Below are 21,355 nucleotides of genomic sequence, written 5' to 3'. Positions count from 1 at the left end.
ACTGACTGCAGTGTGATGTGTCAATACAGGCCTTTTTTTTTTTTTGTATGTTTTTGAGATACCGTCTAACCATGTGGCTCTGGCTGGCCTGGAGCTCATAACTCATGGAGATCTGTCAGCCTCTGCTTCCTGTAGCGTTGGGATTAAAGACATAAGCCTCACCCCCTATGGTGCTTTTAAGTGACTATTTCTGCTGTTGAGTAAAGTGGATTTAACTGGAGACTCACTGTATTAGATCCCCAGTAGGATATTCTGCATGTTGCATATTATACTTTTGTAATTTAATTTTTTTAATATAAAATTTGTGGTGATTCTTTGAGAATTTCATGCATGGGTATACTGTACTTTAATCCTATTCAGTTCACTCTCCCCCTAACTCCTCCTAAATCCACTACTATCCATCTCCCCATCCACTTCCCACATCCTAGACTTTCTTTCACTTTTCTTTTGCTATGGTTCCCTGAGCTCAGTTTATACTCATAGGTATATGGCCACGCACTGGAGGTATGTGGCCCTACCAGGGGCCACAGTTTTAAAGACTCCCTCTCCCAGAAGCGATCCCCACACTACCATAATCTACCTTATATGGTGTGGAATTTGGTTGGTCAGTGGTTTGTAGTCTTATTGCATGTACTCAGATAAGCCTCTGCTTTTCCTTTCGTGTACACTTTCTACGATACTTAATTTCTCACTTCTACAAGTGTTTCCTGAGCATTGTAGTGGTGTGGAGACTGGCTATTGCCCCCGGCACTAACCATCTCCTTCAGATGCTCTATCAACCTGACTGTCTCTGAGTGAGCGCTCTTCTTGTCAGCAGGCAGAGGCAGATCGCTTGCCTTCTCCTCACCTCTGTACGTGGCGAAAACAGCACTAGGTTTTCATTTGGACTTTATCTCCTGTTGCGCTAGGTTAAGGTGCTTAGCCTCCTCCCTTTCTGACCGTTTCCAGACTTGACACACTGGCTCTCTTGCTTCTTTCTCCAAGTGTCAACTTTTATCATTTCTAACAGCCTGATTTTTAATTGGTGGAGACGTCGAAAAACCCGAACCCACTCTGAGAAACTATACAGTCGCTGGGAGCAAGATAATGACCTTCAGGTTTTCGGACAACTTGGGCTGTTCTATGAGTACTTGGAAACAGGTAAGTTCCAATCATGATTCTGAGGCAGCAATAACACTAATAAAATGAATAGTTTCCATCTCTCGCAATTTCTTTCTTTCTTTCTTTCTTTCTTTCTTATGTATAGTAGATGTTTGAATTACTGAATAAAACATAGGTGAACGGTTGGATAGATGGTGGATATATGGATAGGTGGCAGATGGATGGATAATGATAGATATGTGAATAGTGGCAGATGGATTGATGGATGGATAGGTGGGTTGTATATGTGTAGATGAATGGTGGGTAAGTGGATGGATGGATAGGCATGTAGATGAATAGATGGCAGATGTACACACACATATGAAAGAAATAAAGATAGATATTTTGATGGTGGAGAGATGTATAGATAGCAGGTGAATATATATATATATATATATATATATATATATATATATATTCAGATGGCAGGAATATGTATATAGGATAGCAGATGGATGGAAGAAGATACAGGGACATGAATCAATGGAAGATAAATGAATGGATGGTGGTTGGATATATGAACAGATGAAAAAAATGATTCAGTTTTCCTTTGTTCCCTTAGAGAACTAGTGCTCAGGTTGTTTGTGTGGTCTGCCAAGGCCACTTCTGCTCACCAATATCCCCTGCTTTGATGAAACTATAGAGGGCAATTTATGTACTTACTATCAAAATCCTGGTGCAATAAAGGTGATCTGAAAATGACTAAGTAATTAATATTTATCATATATGCTATATATTTTATCTTAAAAATCTGCTGATGTGATAGAAAACATTTTTATCCTTCAAGATAAACCAGCGTTACCATAATGTACTTTATATTGTATGCCATTAGTTGGGTAATAGTGTGTACATTGTTGTATAAAACGATGGGAATTCTTGTTTCATGCAACTCAGTATACAATTAAGTAGTTCTTGCTTTCGAGAGTGATGAAACAGTATTTTTTTCACTGTGGAAGTTCTGCATGTATGTGTATATACAGGCAGAGGAAGTTAGTACTGACATGGGGGTACGAAATAGTATTTATAGCAAAATTAGCTTCTGTGTCTTGAGAGCCAACCAAGACTTAGTTTACACTGAAAACTCTCACACCTTCTTCTAGTTAGGAGATAACTGTGCAGTGAATTCATTGGCGGACTGTATTGTATTTATTTTTGGTGTTGAAGATACTGAAATTAGATAGACAAATCAGTTTTCTAGGTAAAGCTGTGACACCTTGAAACCCACATTGCTTCTCCCTCAGAGTAGTTGTAGGTTCCTTAAAAAGAGTGAGGAACGGATCAGTGTTGCTTGTTCACTTCATCATGAGGCAGGTGAAAAGAGGTGAGGGTCTAAGTGGCAGGAGCTAGGTCGAATGGCCCTTCGTCTCCTTGGTAATGATGGCTGACTTGTGTCTCTCCAGTTATTCAGTTCGGGTTTGTCACATTGTTCGTGGCCTCTTTTCCCCTGGCCCCCCTGTTTGCTCTCATGAACAACATTGTAGAGATCCGCGTGGATGCCTGGAAGCTGACGACTCAGTATAGGAGACCTGTCGCTGCGAAAGCTCACTCCATAGGTGTCTGGCAGGACATTCTCTATGGAATGGCCATCCTTTCTGTTGCAACTAATGTAAGTGCCTCTTTCCATGGGGTGATTTCGCCCTTCCTTTTCTTTCTGTGGGGTGGCTGAGCATGAATGACACCTGACTCAATCCTCATTGGCACCAATTTCATCACAGTGGGGATTTGTAAGGACAAGCCACCCTCAACTTTATTTTCTGATCAAGAACAATAGGAAGAAAATAATATTTTCCCATTGGAATTTCGTGATGATAGTGTCTTACAGATTGTGCTAATCTAGTCAGAAAACCAGTGACAATATAATATGTTTGAACAATGGAGTCAAAGATGGATTATACACAAATATGTATAATATAGAGTATAAATTTACTTACTTTTACTTATAAAATGATTTTTTAAACTAAATTTCACAAACACTAATTTTATAACCTTCATATTCATCTAAAATTATGTTTTATCAATTGAAGCTTTTACTGAGATAATCAAAAGGAGATTTGACAACTGAATATGTGTGATTTATTTTAGAAAGCTTTATGTTAAGGAAACATGGTTGAAATTGTAGAGTTCAAATACAGTGGGAGCATGAAGAAATGAGGTGGAGCACAGTTACAGAAAAATCCATGGCTGGTAATGCTCTTTAAAAACCAAAACAGAAAAACCTAACCTAAGCATGTGACTTCAGCCACCAAAGGAAAACTTAGAGACACAACACGCAAATAGAAGCAGTAAAGAAATTAAAATCAAAATTAATAATAGTCAACTTAAAAGATAAAATAATAATTAACATAAATACTGAGTACAGAAAGAGTTAGTTTGCTAGAAAAAAAAGACACAAACAAAACAAACAAATGCCAGGAGGTGGTGGCACACACCTTTAATCCTGGCACTCGGGAGGTAGAGGCAGGTGGATCTCTGTGAGTTCAAGTCCAGCCTGGTCTACAGATTGAGTTCCAGGACAACAAGGACTACACAGAGAAACTCTGTCTTGAAAAAAACAAAAAATAAAATAAAACAAAACAAAAACCCAAACCCATTAAAACAATGACAGCCTGCTCTGTACCAGATTTAAAATTTTTTTTGAAATGACCAATATTAGAAATAAAAATGGCGGATGTATTCAATAAGCAACAGAAATACCAAATGTCCTTGTAGTCACAGAAGTAACAGAAATGGCTTTTAAAAAATATATCACTAAATGCACAGGTGCCAGAGTCAGACAGATGGTTGTAAATGCACTCATGTAGTCTAGAATAAACAAACAATTTCTGTGACCATTGGAATTAGAAAAAATAGCATCACCATAGATGAAGTTCTGAATTATTAATTGTAATAAGCTCCAAGAAAGCGCCAACCCACACTTTTTCCTTTAATTCATCAGCCTGCTATAGACACACTCAATACACATACACAAGGCACAGATGCACACAGACACACAGAAAGACACAGCCATAAATACACACTGGTATATCCATACATTAATATACACAGATATACACATATATAAGCACATACACACAGATTTTATGGATATAAACAGACACACACAAATACAAATAGAAACACACACATCGATACAAAAACACAGAGATACAGACACATAACTTCCCCTATCCCCCACCTGTCTCTCTCCTAGCCCAGACAAGGGAATTTAAGGAGAATGAATGTGTCAATGAGGATCATGAGCCATGACAAGACCAAGGAGAGAAAGAGAGCATGCTTTGGGGCAGCAAATACACATAGGTTCAATTCCTGACTTAGCTATTTTGTAGCTATGGAATTTTGGAAGATCAATCCCAGTCTACCCATGAGCCTTCGAATGTTCTAGAGTGGTATTTAAGTCATCTCATGTTCATGTGGCTCACAGAAGTTTGCTTGCATACAAGTCAGACTTGGAGCACTGGGCTGGGCTCATCATTGTCCTTCCTCTTTGTCCATCAGGCCTTCATTGTTGCGTTCACATCTGACATCATCCCGCGGTTAGTTTACTTCTATGCCTACTCATTGAATTCCACGGAGCCCTTGAGTGGGTATGTCAACAACAGCTTGTCAGTGTTCCTGATAGCCGACTTCCCCAACCACACAGCACCGGCGGAAAAGAAAGACTTCACCACTTGCAGGTCTCCTCTGTCTATAGTCTAGCATTGTGCTTTTAATATCTTCCTTAAATTATCTTTTCCCTAATGTTTGCCTTATCATGTAAAAGGTTTGCTTGAGACAACACATTTCCTGGGTTAATACCATGCATCAGTTCTGGAATTCATCCATCATATGACCTGGCAGACTATACAAAAGGAAGGAATATTATGGGTGGAGGTCATGTTATTTTTAAATAGCTTCTTGGTTTTGAATTGCTAATACAAGCTTCCTGGACTTGAACCATGTCATCTACCAGTCAGTATGGTTAATTTAGTGAATTTTAACCATTTATCCCCAGAAAATACACCAAGAAAATAGAGATAACAAAGTAATAATGGGACCTGTTCACCAGTATTCTACTTAAAGGTTTTTCAGGTAGAATGTGTGAGGTGGGATTTGTGAACTGTTATTACCACACCCAGTGTTTCATGTTCTGTGGGGATCTTTATACCATAGAATATGAAAACAATAGTCAGTAAGTAGGTGAGTAGATAATAGAGATAATATAGATGATAGATCACTGATAAAGATAGGCAGGTGGTTGGATGGATGGATTGGTAGATAGATAGATAGATAGATAGATAGATAGATAGATAGATAGATAGATAGACAGATAGATAGACAGATAGAGAGATAGAGAGATGACAGATATAGATGGTAAGTAGATGATAGATGATAAAAATGGATTGATAGATAAATATAGAGATGATAGACATATATAGTAAAGATGGATGATGGATATATATAGATGATAGAGATATATGATAAAGATAGATTTATAGATGATAGAGATAAATAGGTAGATGGTATTAATATATGATAAAGATACATATTCATAGATAAATAGATTGATATGTAGAGATAATTTATAATAGATGATACAGATAGATAATAGATCATAAGTAAACAGTAGATAGATAACAGACAGACTGATAGACATATGCACACATTTGTACACACAACTTCAATCTCACACTAACTTCTCCCTTGGGGATTCCAAAAAGGAGCAAGAAAACCATTTCAGGATAATAAGACAAAACACTGATCTATGGCACATTTGGCTACAAAGGGATCATGGCACAGTGTTCAAGACTGAGATCTCTGTTGTCTGATTTCTTGGTTTCACCACTTTCTAAAAGCTGGGGTGAGTTTTTGAAGAACATCGGTCTAGGGAGTTTGTAGAAAAGAATATTCTGAAAGTCTAAGCACAAGAAGAGTCCAGAAAGAGAACATTGCCTTGTCAGTACATCTAAAAGGAAACAGAGTCTCTGGAAAACAGAAATGGTCCACATAGCAAGTTGGATGGGTCAGATAGGAGGAGGATTTCAACGAAATGCCATGGTAGCCTGGCCTCTCATGGGAGAAGTAACACGATACCAAGGAAGTTGCTCTGGTTTATCTCCTCTTTGGGAGGTAATATGGGTAAGTAGTACAAGCCTGGAGCTGTGAGAACAGAAAAAGGTTTAATATTATCTGTTACTTTCCTGTGACCTGTGTTTGTTCTCAATTTCCTAGAGAAATAATAAAAGTTTATTTCAGATCTCTTTATTAAACTTACTGCCAAATCTGTCATTCTGTCTACCTGTCATATATATCTATCATCTATCTATCTACTTATTTATCTATCACAGATTGTCTATCTCTCATCTATCTCCATGTCTGTTTATCTACCTGTTATCTATCAACTATTTATCATCTGTATCTATCATAAGTTATCTATCTCTCAATCTGTCTACCTGTCTATCATCTATCATAGCTATCTGCCATAAATCGTCTCTATCTATAGGTCTACCTATTTATGTTCATTTTTGTTCTTTTTGTTTTGTTTTGTTTTGTAGGTACAGAGATTACAGGTACCCTCCTGATCATGAGAACAAGTATGCCCATAACATGCAGTTCTGGCATGTCCTTGCTGCCAAGCTGGTCTTCATCATAGTAATAGAAGTAAGCTGACCTGGACTTTGCCCCATCCCTCTCATCTCTCCCCTTTCCTTTGCCACTCCCCTAAGCAGCTGTTTCTAAACACACCTGCCATCAGGAAGTTAGCTTCCTCCCTTTTTTTTTAAGGAATCATTTGTTGTCGTAAGTTGCAACTTCTCTTTGGGAGCTTGTCATTCACTTACAATTGGTAAAGGCACCTTGGCAACAGGAAAAGAGAGGAAATGCATGCGAAGGTCAGGAAAAGGCTGATTTGCAGAACATCTGTTCTGAAGGCTCTGTTCCAGAGCACTCTCATCAACTAGCCTTACTTTTTTACCTTTGACAGATGAGCCTGATAGTCATCAAAATAAGTCATTGACTTAAGGTAAGTTAGCTACACTTAGAGCTGGGATTTGGTACCATCTGTGTATCAGTCGAAAACCTTGGTTCTGCCCGCTGCAGGGCACTCCTTCGAGGTGCGATATTTGGAGAGAAAGTTCACAAGAAAATGTAACTATCACAGAGGAAGGATGGATAAAACTCATTAAATAGGAAGAGAAAAAATAAGATGTGGTCCCCCTGGGGAGTGCCCAAGTACAGCACAGGTCCAACCTGAGCACATGCTGTTCAACTGGGGTTCCTCAGACTCATTACTGCTATACAGGACTCATTAGTGCTATACAGGACTCATTATTGCTATACAGGCATTGCATGCATGTTTAAAATCAGATAATTCTGTGTAGCTAATAGAGCCTTACACATTTCTCACTAGCCTCAAATCCTGATCTCCAAAGGCAAACACTTTCAACTTTGAAGCCCATTTGTGTCACAGTTTAGCTCTAGCAGAACAATGTCCCAACAGACCCAGATTTTAGTGTTAGGCTGTGATTGTTGACCTCCTACAGTGACATGTAGCACACAGGAGCACACTTGACACTGTCTTCATATATACACCATCATCTTCCTCCTACCCCTCAAGATAATTATAATATATGTATACATGTATGCATATTTGATTTGTAGAGCTCCATCATTCTTCTCCTGAACTACAAAATCTCAAGAAACAATAGTTTGGTGAGTTAGTAGCCATGCATCCTGGATCTGGTACCATTTCAGTTCATCAGCAGCCTTTATTCATTCCCTTTAGAGTGACTGATGGTCAGAATTACTGGTACATGCTTTATACACTAAATGATACAGTTTTGATGTTTAATCATGCTCAACTCTCAAATGGTGTATTCATCAGAGTTTCACCTAAGAGTTTAATTAAGGTTCATATACTATGACTTTATAAATATTAGTAATCTTTGTTTCATGCCATAGCCTCCTAAAACTTCTCTTTGCTTAGGTTTATGTTCTCCCCACCCCTGTTCTTTCTTTCCTTTCTCTCCCCCTCCTTCCCCTACATCAGATTTAAATTCTTCTTTAATTTATTTCACATTTCCCATAAAATGTTTAGATCACTCTTCTAGCCAGTAAGAGTACTCCCCTTGGGTTTGCTACCTAATTTTGAGGTTCATCTTTCAGGAACTCTCTGAAGAAAGCTTATAAGTGGCTTGTTTTTGAGACCTTAAATATTAAAAGCTTATAAGTGGCTTGTTTTTGAGACCTTGAATATTAAAATGTTTACCCACAAATATGACAGTCATTTGTTCTGAAATCAAAAGTCTGAGGTTGTTTGCCATTACATTTTTTTTTTTTTTTGGTTTTTTGAGACAGGGTTTCTCTGTGTAGCTTTGCGCCTCTCCTGGAACTCACTTGGTAGCCCAGGCTGGCCTCGAACTCTCAGAGATCCGCCCAGCTCTGCCTCCCAAGTGCTGGGATTAAAGGCGTGCGCCACCACCGCCTGGCTACATTTTTAACCTCAATTTAGGCACTCTTGAAAAACATTTAAGACATTGCTCCACTTTGGTCCAGTTTTTGATGCTGCTATAAAGGACAGGGCCACCCAGTCCCTTGTTAATGACCTTAAGATGAACCAACATTGAGTGTTCTCTCGCCAGCTCTGCCAGTCTGAACCTTCACAAGCAAGTTGTTGGCTACTGGACTGCATAGTTGTCCCAGGAGCTGACTGAGGTCCCTAGATCTGTAAGCACACCCTTCAGGTTTGGGGTGTGTGTGGAAAATGTCTGTCTCTGTGATTTCCTTCTCAGAAGCCCCCTTTCTCCATGGTTTCTCTGCTGTGATGTCTACCCTGCTCCAAACTTCAGTGATCATACGTCCTCACCTGTGAAGAGATGGAGCCGTCCCTTTGTTCTTTTCATTAGCTTTCCTTCTTCTTGGTTCAAGTCTGTCTTGTTCTTTTTCTTTCTTGTTAGACAATTTATTGCACAGTGGATAGTATTGTACATTCACGAATCAGGGGGTTAAAGGGAAAAGGTTACAAGTCTAGTGTGCAGAGGTGTGTGCCTACCTTTCATTAGAAATCCACAGTTCAGTCTGCAGTTTCCTATCCCCAATGGGTCCATGCAGAAAGAGTTTCAGGCCTAGCCAGTATAAAGCAGTGTTGGGTTTGGTTTTTGTTTGTTTTATATTTTTAATAGCAAGAAGGGAGCTGGCAAGATGTCTCCATGGGTAAGGGTGCTTGCCTCCAGTCCTGATAATTCAAGTTGGGTTTCCAGAACCCATGTGATAGAATAAGAGAACTAGCTTCTCTAAGTTGTCCTATGACCTCTCCGTGTCATCCACATACTGACACATGAACACCATCAGTCAACAACTAATTTTAGAACTAGAAGGAAAAGCACTCAAGGAATACATCCAAGCACACTCATGAGCATGGCATCGACTTCTTCGGAGACTGCCAGTGTTTACTAAGAACGTCCATCTTATATTTATTTAATTTAGTTTATGTGTATGGGTGTTTTGCCTGCATGTATGTTTGTGTACTAGATTAGTGTGGTGCCCACATGGACCAGAAGATGGTGTCAGATTCCCTGAAGCCAGAGTTAACATTTGTTAGCTGCCCTGGGCTGGGAATCGAACCCAGGTCCTTTGGAAAAGCTGCTGGTGCTCTTAACCACTGAGTCATCACTCAACCCTGTACTAAGATGTTTTTAACATATATTTTAAGCACACGAGTGAAGAGAAAGAAAGACACTCAGGGAAAGAAAAAGATCCTACCTAAGTAGGTATGGGATGCACACAACTGAGCGTCTGAGCATTGACCACAGTGACCCAGAAGCTCTGAAGTTCATTCTCCAGAGTTACTACGGAACTTTTTTCTTTCCTTTTGATACATGAGATTAGAGAATGGCTCTGAAAGAGGTACCTTAGATGGGATTATAGTATGATGAGGTAAAATCAGGAACTACTGGGGCTGTGCAAGGGTTTCCTGGTGAGACTCCTAAGTGGAGGTTCTAGCTGAGAAGGGGGAGAAGGCTTTAGTGTTAATAACCATGCTGGGACTCTGTTCTCAGCAAGCCAAGGGGAGCAGCCCAACTCCTGGGTGAGAAATTTCTCTCCCTTCCTGTATCCCCACAGTGTTTGCTCTTTCTTTCTTGTCCACATTCCGTATTCTGAGTTTCACTTTTCAGAAACTTTGCTTTCAATGCATGCCCCTACCTCCACTCTACACCATAGCCTGTGCCTCTGTGCTCACAGCTTTCTGGTATTAAAAATAAGAACTCTTGGGCTGGAGAGATGGCTCAGAGGTTAAGAGCACCGACTGCTTTTCCAGAGGTCCTGAGTTCAATTCCCAGCAACCACATGGTGGCTCACAACCATCTGTAATGAGATCTGGTGCCCTCTTCTGGCCTGCAGATAGACATACAAGCAGGCAGAACATTGTATACTAAATAAATAAATCTTTAAAAAAAATAAATAAATAAGAACTCTTCACATAGCTCCTGAACATTCTACTGTGTCTCATAGAAATGCCAAACTGATGTTCTTGTTTTTTACTCTACACTACACTGCTGGTGACCTTCATTCCTGAAAATATTCTAAGAATCTCAAACAAAATGGTCAGTATGCTTCAAGTTTCTCCTTCACACTAAATCACCAATGGCACGGTTGAGTGTGAGCTTCCCTGTCTAAAGGAAATTAGGATTATTTTAGAGATGTTTTATTACGTTCTTAGGATGGGGTACCCATAAAGAGCAGGCTTTTTTATATCCATGTTCCATTTTTCTAGTTGCTTATTTAAACATAGTTATTTAACTCCATTGTGTGTGTGGAAACTACAGGATACACACATGCACACATACACCTGTATGTGTATACATGATTCAACTTCGTGCTTCTTGTGTCCAACAGAGTTTATCAGATGCTCAGGGGGACCTTTAAGGACTCCGTACTAAATTCTTGATAATCCTAACAGTATCTATGATCTTCTTTTATCACTCCTAGCACGTCGTGTTTCTGTTAAAATTTTTATTGGCCTGGATGATACCCGATGTTCCAAAAGATGTCGTAGAGAAAATCAAACGAGAAAAGTTAATGACTATCAAAATTATTCATGACTTCGAGCTCAACAAGTTGAAAGAAAACTTGGATATTGAACATAATAACATCGTTAAGGATGGCACAGTGGAAGATGTCATATCCCCAACGGACAAAATCCCTGTCTAATCCACACACGAGGCGTGAAGCTCTGTGCCCTTCTCTGTTCACTGTTGCCTCTGGACTTCTGGCTGGATGCTGGAATTCATGTATCCATTTGTTTTTCTTTCTTTCTTTTATTTTTAACTCGGAGTCTTTATGCCCTATGATAGAGGCAGGCATCAGAGGAGAACACAGGTGGGCATCATCCACTGGGCTCTCCCAGGGTGTGACTCATGGGGTCCTGTACACACTTGCAGGTGGTGCCTGTGGATTCAGAATCTGGAAAATCATGGAGTGTTGCTACTTAGAGTGAAACACTGGCCTGGGGGATGCTCTGTCACTTCCCAGGGCAACTGCACATCTCTGCTGTCTTCTGTTGAGTGCCTTCCATCTCCCTCCCAACAAGAAAAGGGTTGTATCAAAAAGAAAGCTAGAAAAGAGACCCACCATTTCATAGAACATCTGCCATTGTAAAATGTACACATGTAAAGCCAAAATCAGAAGAAGTCCTGAGAAACTCACCTATTGACAAACGCTGGGTAAAAATCATAGCAGGAGAGTGCTCTTGACAATGTCAGGTCAAAGTTAGCTTCTGTCAGAATCCCAGATAGCCTTTCCTGGTAAAGGTAGAATCAGTTTTTCCCTAAGACTAGAAGAATTTTTATGAAAGACTCTCAGAGGGCTTTTGAAGGTAGTGTTTCCATTTTGTTGACTAGCTTCAACACCATGGTGTCAGGTGACTACAGGTTTTCAAGTGAAGGTACTGTGCAAAGCCAATGTGTCTTCTTAGGAGCTAAAGAATGCAAGATGGTACATAGACATTAACTTATTCAATGATAAAGTGAAACTTTTAAATTTCTCTGAAATGCTGATTTTTGCATCATGAAGCCTTTTTGAGCTCTAGCCATTTGTATAAGTTGGGCACAAACTGTTTACAAAATGTGATCTCTTCACTCTAAAAAAAACCTCCAAACCTTGTAATAAGTCTGCAGTCTTTTCATGGACTGCATCACACCTACAATGTCCAGTGTCTTCTTTCTACGCCTTTGACACATGAAAAATTGTCTAGGTGATTGGTAATTTGACATGACAGAGTATTTCAGATGTCATGTCACAAGTATTTCACTTGTCTTAAAGAAAATGGCAGTGTTGTGAGCACAGAGTTTATCACCAAAAGATCATCGACCAAGTGAGGTGATAATTAGGTGGGAAAAGTATATTTGTTGAAGTATCCCTTCCACATTTAGGCCTATGTGGATATACAGTAATTCTTGTCATGGGTTCAGTTAATACAATATCACATATGTGCCTGTATGTAACTTACCACTAGAGTGGGAGATATGGTCCAGCTCTAGAGTACTCAAATCTTTGGGTTTAAATTAGAATTCAGCTACAAAGGAATATTTTTAAATCACATATATACAAAGAAACTTGATCAAAACATTTTTTAAAAGCAGTGTTCCCTTAACAATAACACGATTTTCCAGCATAGCTGATATTACAGTATTAACTAACTACTGATAGATACTAAGTATTTAGAACTAGGGATTATGGATTTTATAAAAATAACAAAAGCATTATCACATCGCATTATTAGCAATATTGATTTGTTACATAGTAGGTAGATTGCATGTTTGGGTCACTTGAAATGATTTTATAATTGAAAGATACTTTCATAAGTGGAGATGGTCAGTTTAAGAAAACCAGTCTTTTTTAGCATGATCAAGCCACAGCTGTGGTTCTTGTAGACTGTCAAATTACACTGCAGGGCTTTTCACGCACAACTCATATTGCCTTCTTCATGGGTGCTAACTTTTAAAAAAGGCGGGGGAGATTATAGTTTTTTTGGAAATACACTTTAATTTTGTGACTTCCAAGTATTATGGAGCTAGACTGCAAGATAAGGACAAAGCTGACTCGCAAAGCTGTCCATACACTGTAGGTTCAAAATCACCTCAAGCACTGAGTGTCTAAAGTAATGGTAGAAATGAGCAAAATTGGAATTTATTTTACAGCAAGTGTTTCTTATAATTTATTGGTGTCTTCGCTTCGTGTTTGCCTTGCAATTTTCCACTGATAACTTTCATCCTGTTTGATGTTTTACCCTGAGATACTAGAGTCACTTTCTGGAAAGTCTGTTAGCCAAAATCAGATGGAGTTGGTTCAGGCAGATTTACCTACTTCCACCAACACATTGATTGGTGTGAGAGCATTGAGTTAGATGTAGCCAACCGCCAGGTGTGTGTTCGTGTTTAGGAGTGTGGCTGTGGATTTTTTGTTTTTTGTTTTTGTTTTTTATCCTTCAGTCAAACAAGTGGTTTACTATTTTCCACTGATATTCCAAGGAACATCTGAGATCTTCTGTGAAAATAGAATCTTCAAGTGCCAAAGCCCCAAAGCACACAGCTTTTTCCAAAGGTCCTTTGCAATCATCATCTTCATTGTTTCTTTTCACACAGGAAGCAAAATCCTTCAAATTACTAACCTTAGACATCAAAAGGGGACTGTCATTAAGTGAAAGATGTTTTAATTTTGCACTATTTCTGGACTTCTGGATTTCACCTCCTTTTTTTGGTCAAGAGAAAGGAGAGAGTTGTTTCCTCTAGGTCTCAAATGGGATTCTTTGGAGTACAGCTGTGGGTAGGAAGACGCAAATCTCTTCTCAGTGCCAGTCACTAAGGGTGAGAGAATATATCTGGAGAAATTCCAGGTTGACAATTATTGTGTGTCACAAGAAAACCTTTGCTTGCAAAGTGTGTTTGTAGGGTCAGGTACTGTGAGCAATCATTGACCCTGCTCTCCAGTGACAATGATACTGGTCATTCAAAAACATAGCCTATTGCTTTGGAAAAACCTCCCATAGTTATTATGTAATTGAATGATGCCATGAAGGAAAACATTGCATTGCCAGGCTTTGGACTCTGCCACAAGGAATCAATAGAACTATCGTGTTACTGTTCTTCGTGCAATTTGAATCTACTTTTCTGTGTAGTAATTAAAGTATGTCAGTTATTTCAGCATTATGTAAAAATTAATGACAATGTTTAAAACGTAATGTATAGTATGGCATAATCTGTGTGAGACACAACTGCCCATTCCTCTAAATATGTCATTGAATACAGGATGCAGCTCTCCCGATATGAGATGCTGTGTCTTGAAGTTAACTCAAAGTATACAAGCTTGCTTTTTCGTCCCTCCATCCCTCCCTCCCCCCTTCCCTCTCTCTCCCTCCATCCCTCCCTCTCCCCTTCCCTCTCTCTCTCCCTCCATCCCTCCCTCTCCCCTTCCCTCTCTCTCTCCCTCCATCCCTCCCTCTCCCCTTCCCTCTCTCTCTCCCTCCATCCCTCCCTCTCCCCCTCCCTCTCTCTCGCCCTCCATCCCTCCCTCCCCCTTCCCTCTCTCTCTCCCCCCATCCCTCCCTCTCCCCTTCCCTCTCTCTCCCTCCATCCCTCCCTCCCCCTTCCCTCCTTCTTCTGTCTCTCCTTCCCTTTGTCCCTCTTTTCTTCTTTCCCTTTTCACTCCTTATTTCCTTCTCTTCTTTTTTAAAGGGAACACACAGGTATTTAGAAAAAATTGTCTTTATTAATGAACCCAAACCTAAAAAACCAAATCACTCAGTGATTAAAGTAAGTAAATAATTTCAAATATCTTGACACAAACATTATTTCTTATCTCCATTTCATTATTTGAGAATTTCACACACGCATATAATGTGCCTTGATTAAATCCATTTCTTCATTCCCTATGCTGCAGTTCCTCCTTATTCCAAATGCTTTTCCTTCCAAACTTCACGTGCTTTCTTTTTTAAACACTTTCAGTTCATTGAATGCTCTGTGTGCACGTGTGTGTACACACGCACGCACACACATTCTAACTTTGGTTTAGAACTGAGATAATTTCTGAAATCAAGAACTCTAGAGAAGGTTTGACATCAATTGTGTTTCTCTGCAGAGACTTCTGAGCACACCCCATCCTCGGGGTTAGCCCAGATGTCACTGTACTGCCTGCCAAGTACAGACAGAGCCAGTGAAGAGCAGCGGCTACTCTAGAGAAGTTGCAGAAGGTAGAAGCTTTTCCTGTATTGCCTACCTGCCTACCTCCCCGCCACCCCCAACTACTTTGGAAGATGTTGCTTGGGGAGGTGAAAAGATGGTTGAGAACATTATAAATGAAAAATTTGCAGCTGAAAGCACTTTGACAAATTCCTGAACAGGTAGCCAGGCCCACCATGGGTTGGGTAAAGTCACGTAGCGTCAGGGCAACCAAGCCTTTGCCCTGTCCTTTCTAGGTATATCTGGAGACTCACAGTTGAGAAGTTTACACCTCTAGTTTCCACTTGTTAAAGACATTATATTCATTTTGTTCAACCAATATATGTTTTTGAAGTGCAGAATGATCATAAAGTCAAGTGATTGTATCACATTCTAAGTATTTCATGGATCAAGCATACTATCATACAGGATTTAAATAGCAAAGCAAAACTATCAATATTACTGGGAAGGCATTTCTTTTGAAATTATAGAGAGTCTGGAATGAAATGTGGATAAACCAGAACCTGCAGGACCATCAGGTATAGGCTTGAGACGGCAAAGTTCCTGAACTTCTGTACAGCTGCCTCTGTCTTCTGCTTGTGATAATCTACAGTCATGTTTCACTGATGGGAGCCCAGTGCTGGCCCAAAAGGAGCATGAGAAAAGAGAGTAAACAGGGTAGATGGATTGTGTGCCTTGTACCATGTAGACCCTTCAAGAACAGTCCCAGAAAGATACCTTTGCTGCTTTATGCTGTCTATCACTTTGCAAGTAGGATCTGGTCACTTTTTCGTCTCTGGGACAAAATACCTGACCAAAGGAAATGAAGGAAGGTGGGATTTCTTTGGGCTCACAGCTTGAGGATTCAGTTCATCATGGTGGGAAGTCATGACGGCAGAGCACGAGGCAGCTGGTTAAGTGCATCCACAGTCAGGGGGCATGGATACTGGTTATTGGTTCATTCCTTTCTATTCAGCTGGGAACTCCAGCCTATAGGAGATGCCACCCATATTCAAGGAAGGCATCTTCCCTTCAGGGTAAACTTATCTGGAAACACCGTATAGAAAAATCCAGAACTGTGTTTCTAGTGATAATTCTAAGTCCAGCCAAATTTACAGGATTAGCCATCTCAGACCTTAGAGGGAAAGACTTCATGGACGAACAGGCCTACCTACCTAGCACAGACTGTATAGACCAACGGCTGCCTGAAGCTAAGTAAGGTTAGCAAACTAGATTTAGTTTATTTCCATAAAATGTTCTCTGTAAATGAAAAATAACAATTTCTTTTCACTCTCATGCTAAACCTTTTAAACATCTGATCATGTACAATATCAAACCAAACACAACTAGTAAGCTTCAAAGTACTAAAATTTCATCGTTTATATTTTTTCTCTACAACAACAACAAAAATAATAAAATATAACCAAGAAAAATGCAGCAAATCTTGGAATGTCTCATGAGTCAGAAAACAATGAAAATAAAATTTACATGATATTTTAAATTATGTACTTCCAAAAGTACTTCACAACTTAATATTTATGGGATAAATTAATTTAATCTGGTGAGTCATTTTATGGTAAATGTGTAGCTACTTTTAAAAATGTAGAAAAGCCGTGGTTAGCCTCCTAGGAACTGTGACAACTGCTTTGCAGAGGGAGTCAGAACCCAAGAGTTGGAAAGAGCACTCTATTCAAGGGGTAAGAGACCAAGTCAGTCAAATAGTGGATGCAAAACAGGCGCATCCTGGCCTCAGACCCAACAGTGTGACACTGGTGAGTTTGTGGGATAGTTTGGTCTGAAGACCGAGTCTAGGAGCAGGAAGAGAGGGGAACATTTAGTGGAGGTAGAAGTAGTTCTGATCCAAAATGCTGGAATCTAAAGAGGATGACGAGGTGATGGTAGAAGCACATCATGGGGAGTTGTTGCCCATGGGAAGCAATTGGAGCATCCCTACACAGGGGAGGTTGGAGCAGGAAGCAAGGTGAGAGTGAGGAGGAGGTGGGGTAAATATAACATTAGCCTGGAACCTGGGTAACATGAAGAGGGTGCCCATCCAATGCCAGTGCAAAGCTGAAGGGGGGTAGTTTAGGACTTGTGTGTGCAGCCACGGTGGCAGGAGCCTGGGGAGTGCACTTCAGAGGCTCACGCAGATTCACATACTGAAGCCTCAGAAGCTGAATGTGGGAAGTCATCCTTGCATCTGTATGGGTGTGGCTAGTTTAGAGTGAGGGGTCCTAAGAGAAAGAAAGAGGATAACTGGGAAGGGAAGAGTCCATGTGTATGGTTGTTTAGAGATGGAAAGACACTGGAAGCAGCTGTTAGAGGAGGCAGTAGCTATTGAAACCAAAGGGATAAAACTAGAGTAAGTAGTGTCACATTCGAATGAAATTGGAAATAACACAATTCACAGCTTCTCATGGTGCGATGTAACTATGTGTATACACACAGATACACACATGAATGCCTATGAACTCATAGGCAGCAGGACTGGAGCATGCAGTATCTACATCAATTCTGGGCCATCTTGCTATGCCACAATGCATGAAAATTCTCAAAAGGTGAAAAGGTAAAAAAAAAATAGGAGTCAGTTTGAAAATAAATAAGCTCTTGATGAAACCATGGTGAACACAGAACACATCTAGATGGAAGAGCAAGCCACAAAAGTAACTGTGATCCCTAAAGAGATGTCCTAGAAATGCACTAAAGAAATTTGACAAGTACAGTGTGTGATTATGATCTGATGCTTTGGCTGGTGTAATGGCTAAGGGTCCAGTGCAGTCTGAAGGTTAAATAGAAACTGTGTGCCACATCAACTATCTGACAGTAGAGGTTGTAATTTGTGTGAAGCCATGTCCTTTTTGGTTTTTTCCCCCCCAGAGGAAACACACACTTAAATTTTTCAAAGGAGCAATAAATAGTAGTTGGGCGTGATGAACCTGCCTGTATCTTACCGATTTAGGAGGCAAAGACCAACACATCTTCCTGCCTCCATCTCTTCTTGTACTGCCTATGTATTCAAAACACCATATTATACTTGATCGATATATGCAATTTTATTTCTTAAATAAAAATAAAAAGAGGAAAACCTAATAATTGCTTACCTAAGAGTGATGAAGGAAGCAATTTTAACAGTCTAAAAATGTGTGTCTCTGATGATAGCTTTTCATGGACATTTAAGTTTTTAGTCTTGTAAATTTTCTTTAATTTTAATGTATTTTATGTGTATGGATGTTTTGTCTGTGTGTTTATTATAGACAAAGCAAAAAGAAACACTAGAAAAGCCGGGCAGTGGTAGCACATGCCTTTAATCAGCACTTGGGAGGCAGAGGCACAGGGATCTCTGTGAGTTGGAGGCCAGTTTGGTTTACAGAGCAAGTTCCAGAACAGCCAGGGCTACACAGAAAAACCGTCTCACAAAAAAAAAGAAAGAAAGAAAAGGAAGGAAGGAAGGAAGGGAGGGAGGGAGGGAGGGAGGGAGGGAGGGAGAAAGGAAGGAAGGAAGGAAGGAAGGAAGGAAGGAAGGAAGGAAGGAAGAAACTTTAGCAACTCCATAAATAAAAAAAGAGAATTCTCATTTTCATCTAAATCTACAAATTCACAGAAAGTCTGGATGTCCGAGGATCATGTCAAATGAGACAAAATGGCCAATATTCAGACTGAGAAGATCTCCACTGGGCTAACATCTAGTTTTCCTATGCAAATGAATTAGCTGCAAAAAGATGAATGGGGGATCCACCAGTTAGAAGCTTAGCAGCCATCACTCACTGGGCCTCCTCTGTGGCATCTGACTTCAATCATCCATCAAAACTAAATGAACAGATAACCAGAGCAGGCTGAGAGCTGCCTACTCTGAATTGTGGATCATTTCCAAAATTTTCCCCCAAAATATAATATTTTTGTTAACTATTTGGGAATCTCATACAATGAATCCTGATCACACTAGCTTCCCATTCCTCCCAGGTCCACCCTTCCATCCTCTCACCCTCTCAAAAAACAAAAATAGACTTGCAGAGGGTAAAAAAAGGTTCAATTTGTGTTGCCCATTTTTCGTGTGGCATTACTTGGATCTTGAGAGGACGGTTATTTCATGGCATGGTGCCTGGAATCTCCATATAATTCTAGATGGGAGATGGGAGATTAAATCAGAAGGGAGCTCAATAAAACACAATTCCCTGGTGTTCACATGTTGTTTATCTCTGTAAGGAAGACCTGTGGGTTCTGAAAGCTGATGTTTCAAATTCTATAGTAAGAATACTCCCAACACCACACACACACACACACACACACACACACACACACACACACACACACACACCCCTTGTTGAGTAATTTCATACTAAAAAGTTGACTATAATAATACTCCTATTTTCAGAAATACAATCTGTGAGCTATGGGTAGAAGGTTGATATTAGACAAGTACGTGAAATGACAACCATAATTCATTTTAAAAGTTTTAAAATATATTGCCATTCTCTCAAAATTAGTGTGACAATGATGATGTTTTGTTGAGAAAACTAACTGAGTAGAGTACTCATAGTTACAGTGTGTAGTGCAACACATAAGTGTACCACTGAGCTCCCAACTTAAAACCCACTACAGAGAAACAATAGTTTGTTGTCACTTTTTTTGTTTGCTATCTTGGTCGCCACCTACTGGCTATGAAGGAGAAATTAAAATTGGTTTCCAACTAAACTAGGAAACTAAGCAATCCCTTCACCTAGATTAAAAGTTCAGTCTTTACTTATTTGTAAATAAACGCCCTCCTTACTTGTGCTCCTATTGTAAACACTGTGTCCAGATCTATCAGTAGAGAAATATGGTATGGCTAAAGAGGGTGTTTGGTTCACAGTTTGGGAGTGTGCGTGAGCGGCAATCCACCGTTACTTGGCAAATAACCCTTGAGATTCTGATATCCTGTGATAAATGAAGCAGCAGCATACATTTCTCTCTCTCTCTGTTTTGTTTGAGACATGGTTTCTTTGTGTAGCCCTGGCCATCCTGGAACTCACTCAGTAGATCCTGCCTCTTCCTCCCAAGTGCTAGAGTGCTCCACCACCGTCGGACTTTTTTGTTTGTTTTTTGAGACAGGGTGTTTCTACGTAGCCCTGGCTGTCCTGAAACTCACTACCTAGACCAAGCTGGCCTTTAATTCAGAGAGATCCTCCTGCCTCTGCCTCCTGCATGACAGTATCAAAGGCATGCACCACCCTGCCTGACTGGGGCATATTCTTTGATTTGTACTTAACTCTTGTGGAGCGACAACTGCACTGCCCAGGCCAGCTCCACTGTCCTTTTGGAGTGTGTTGGCTGCAATCGCCCAGGCTTCCCTCATGTTCCCCATGTAAAGCCCAATCCTCCTGCTACTGTCCTCATTCTTTCACAGTGCATGCCATGGAGCTTCACACATTATAAGACTGGTATACACAGGAATTGAGAGAAGTCAACAAAGATCTTGTCTGATCATCTTGATCTACTGCTCCTTAGTGTGCCACCAGGCTGGGCAGAGTCCTGCGCAGTATCATCCAGTCCCCTACTCGATTCCCCAGCCAGAAAGTCAGAGAGGTGCTGCCCTGCTTGATACGGAAATCTGTAAGGATGTGGGTGAGGTGCTGTGCTTAGGAGGGGTCCTAAGGGTTGAAAACTGGACAAAAAATACAGCAGAGGTCTACCACTGCACCATCAACACTGGAAATGAGAAACAAGCCCCTCCAACAAGTCTTCCGAGACTGCTTAAAGCCAAGCTCAGAATTACTGCAGTGAGAGACAAGTGAAATCCTTCACGACTGAAGATTTCAACATGGAAAGAAAATCTTGCCTCCCAACCAAGCCACGGATGAGCTCTGGGTGAGTGAAGAAGAGGGTAAGGAGTGGGGTGAGTATCAGGACACATGTTCCCATCTGTGCTGAGGCCTAGGAAAATGAACAAGATCCAGGTCCAGTCAGCATGACTTTCTGCTGTCTCCATCATTGTATCTCAATTCTCCACAGCTGTAAGCAGTGAGTTTCTTCATTTCCATGCTTTGCTT

General features: G+C 40.3%; 1 protein-coding gene across 1 annotated transcript in view; it reads left to right on the top strand.

Moving 5' to 3' along the window:
• Positions 1-11,325, top strand: part of Ano5 (anoctamin 5) — a 70,716-nt gene extending 59,391 nt beyond the window's left edge. Inside the window, exons 19-23 of the mRNA XM_052760225.1 lie at positions 1,010-1,140; positions 2,541-2,746; positions 4,636-4,814; positions 6,672-6,777; positions 11,104-11,325. Of these exons, the coding sequence (XP_052616185.1) occupies positions 1,010-1,140; positions 2,541-2,746; positions 4,636-4,814; positions 6,672-6,777; positions 11,104-11,325 (844 nt within the window). The remainder of the gene's footprint in view (positions 1-1,009; positions 1,141-2,540; positions 2,747-4,635; positions 4,815-6,671; positions 6,778-11,103) is intronic.
• Positions 11,326-21,355: the final 10,030 nt, after the last annotated feature.

The sequence above is a fragment of the Peromyscus californicus genome, unplaced genomic scaffold (genome assembly GCF_007827085.1).
Source record: "Peromyscus californicus insignis strain IS unplaced genomic scaffold, ASM782708v3 Scaffold_4__1_contigs__length_199733344, whole genome shotgun sequence".
Taxonomy (NCBI): Eukaryota; Metazoa; Chordata; class Mammalia; order Rodentia; family Cricetidae; genus Peromyscus; species Peromyscus californicus.
This window is presented reverse-complemented; position numbering and strand designations above follow the sequence as displayed.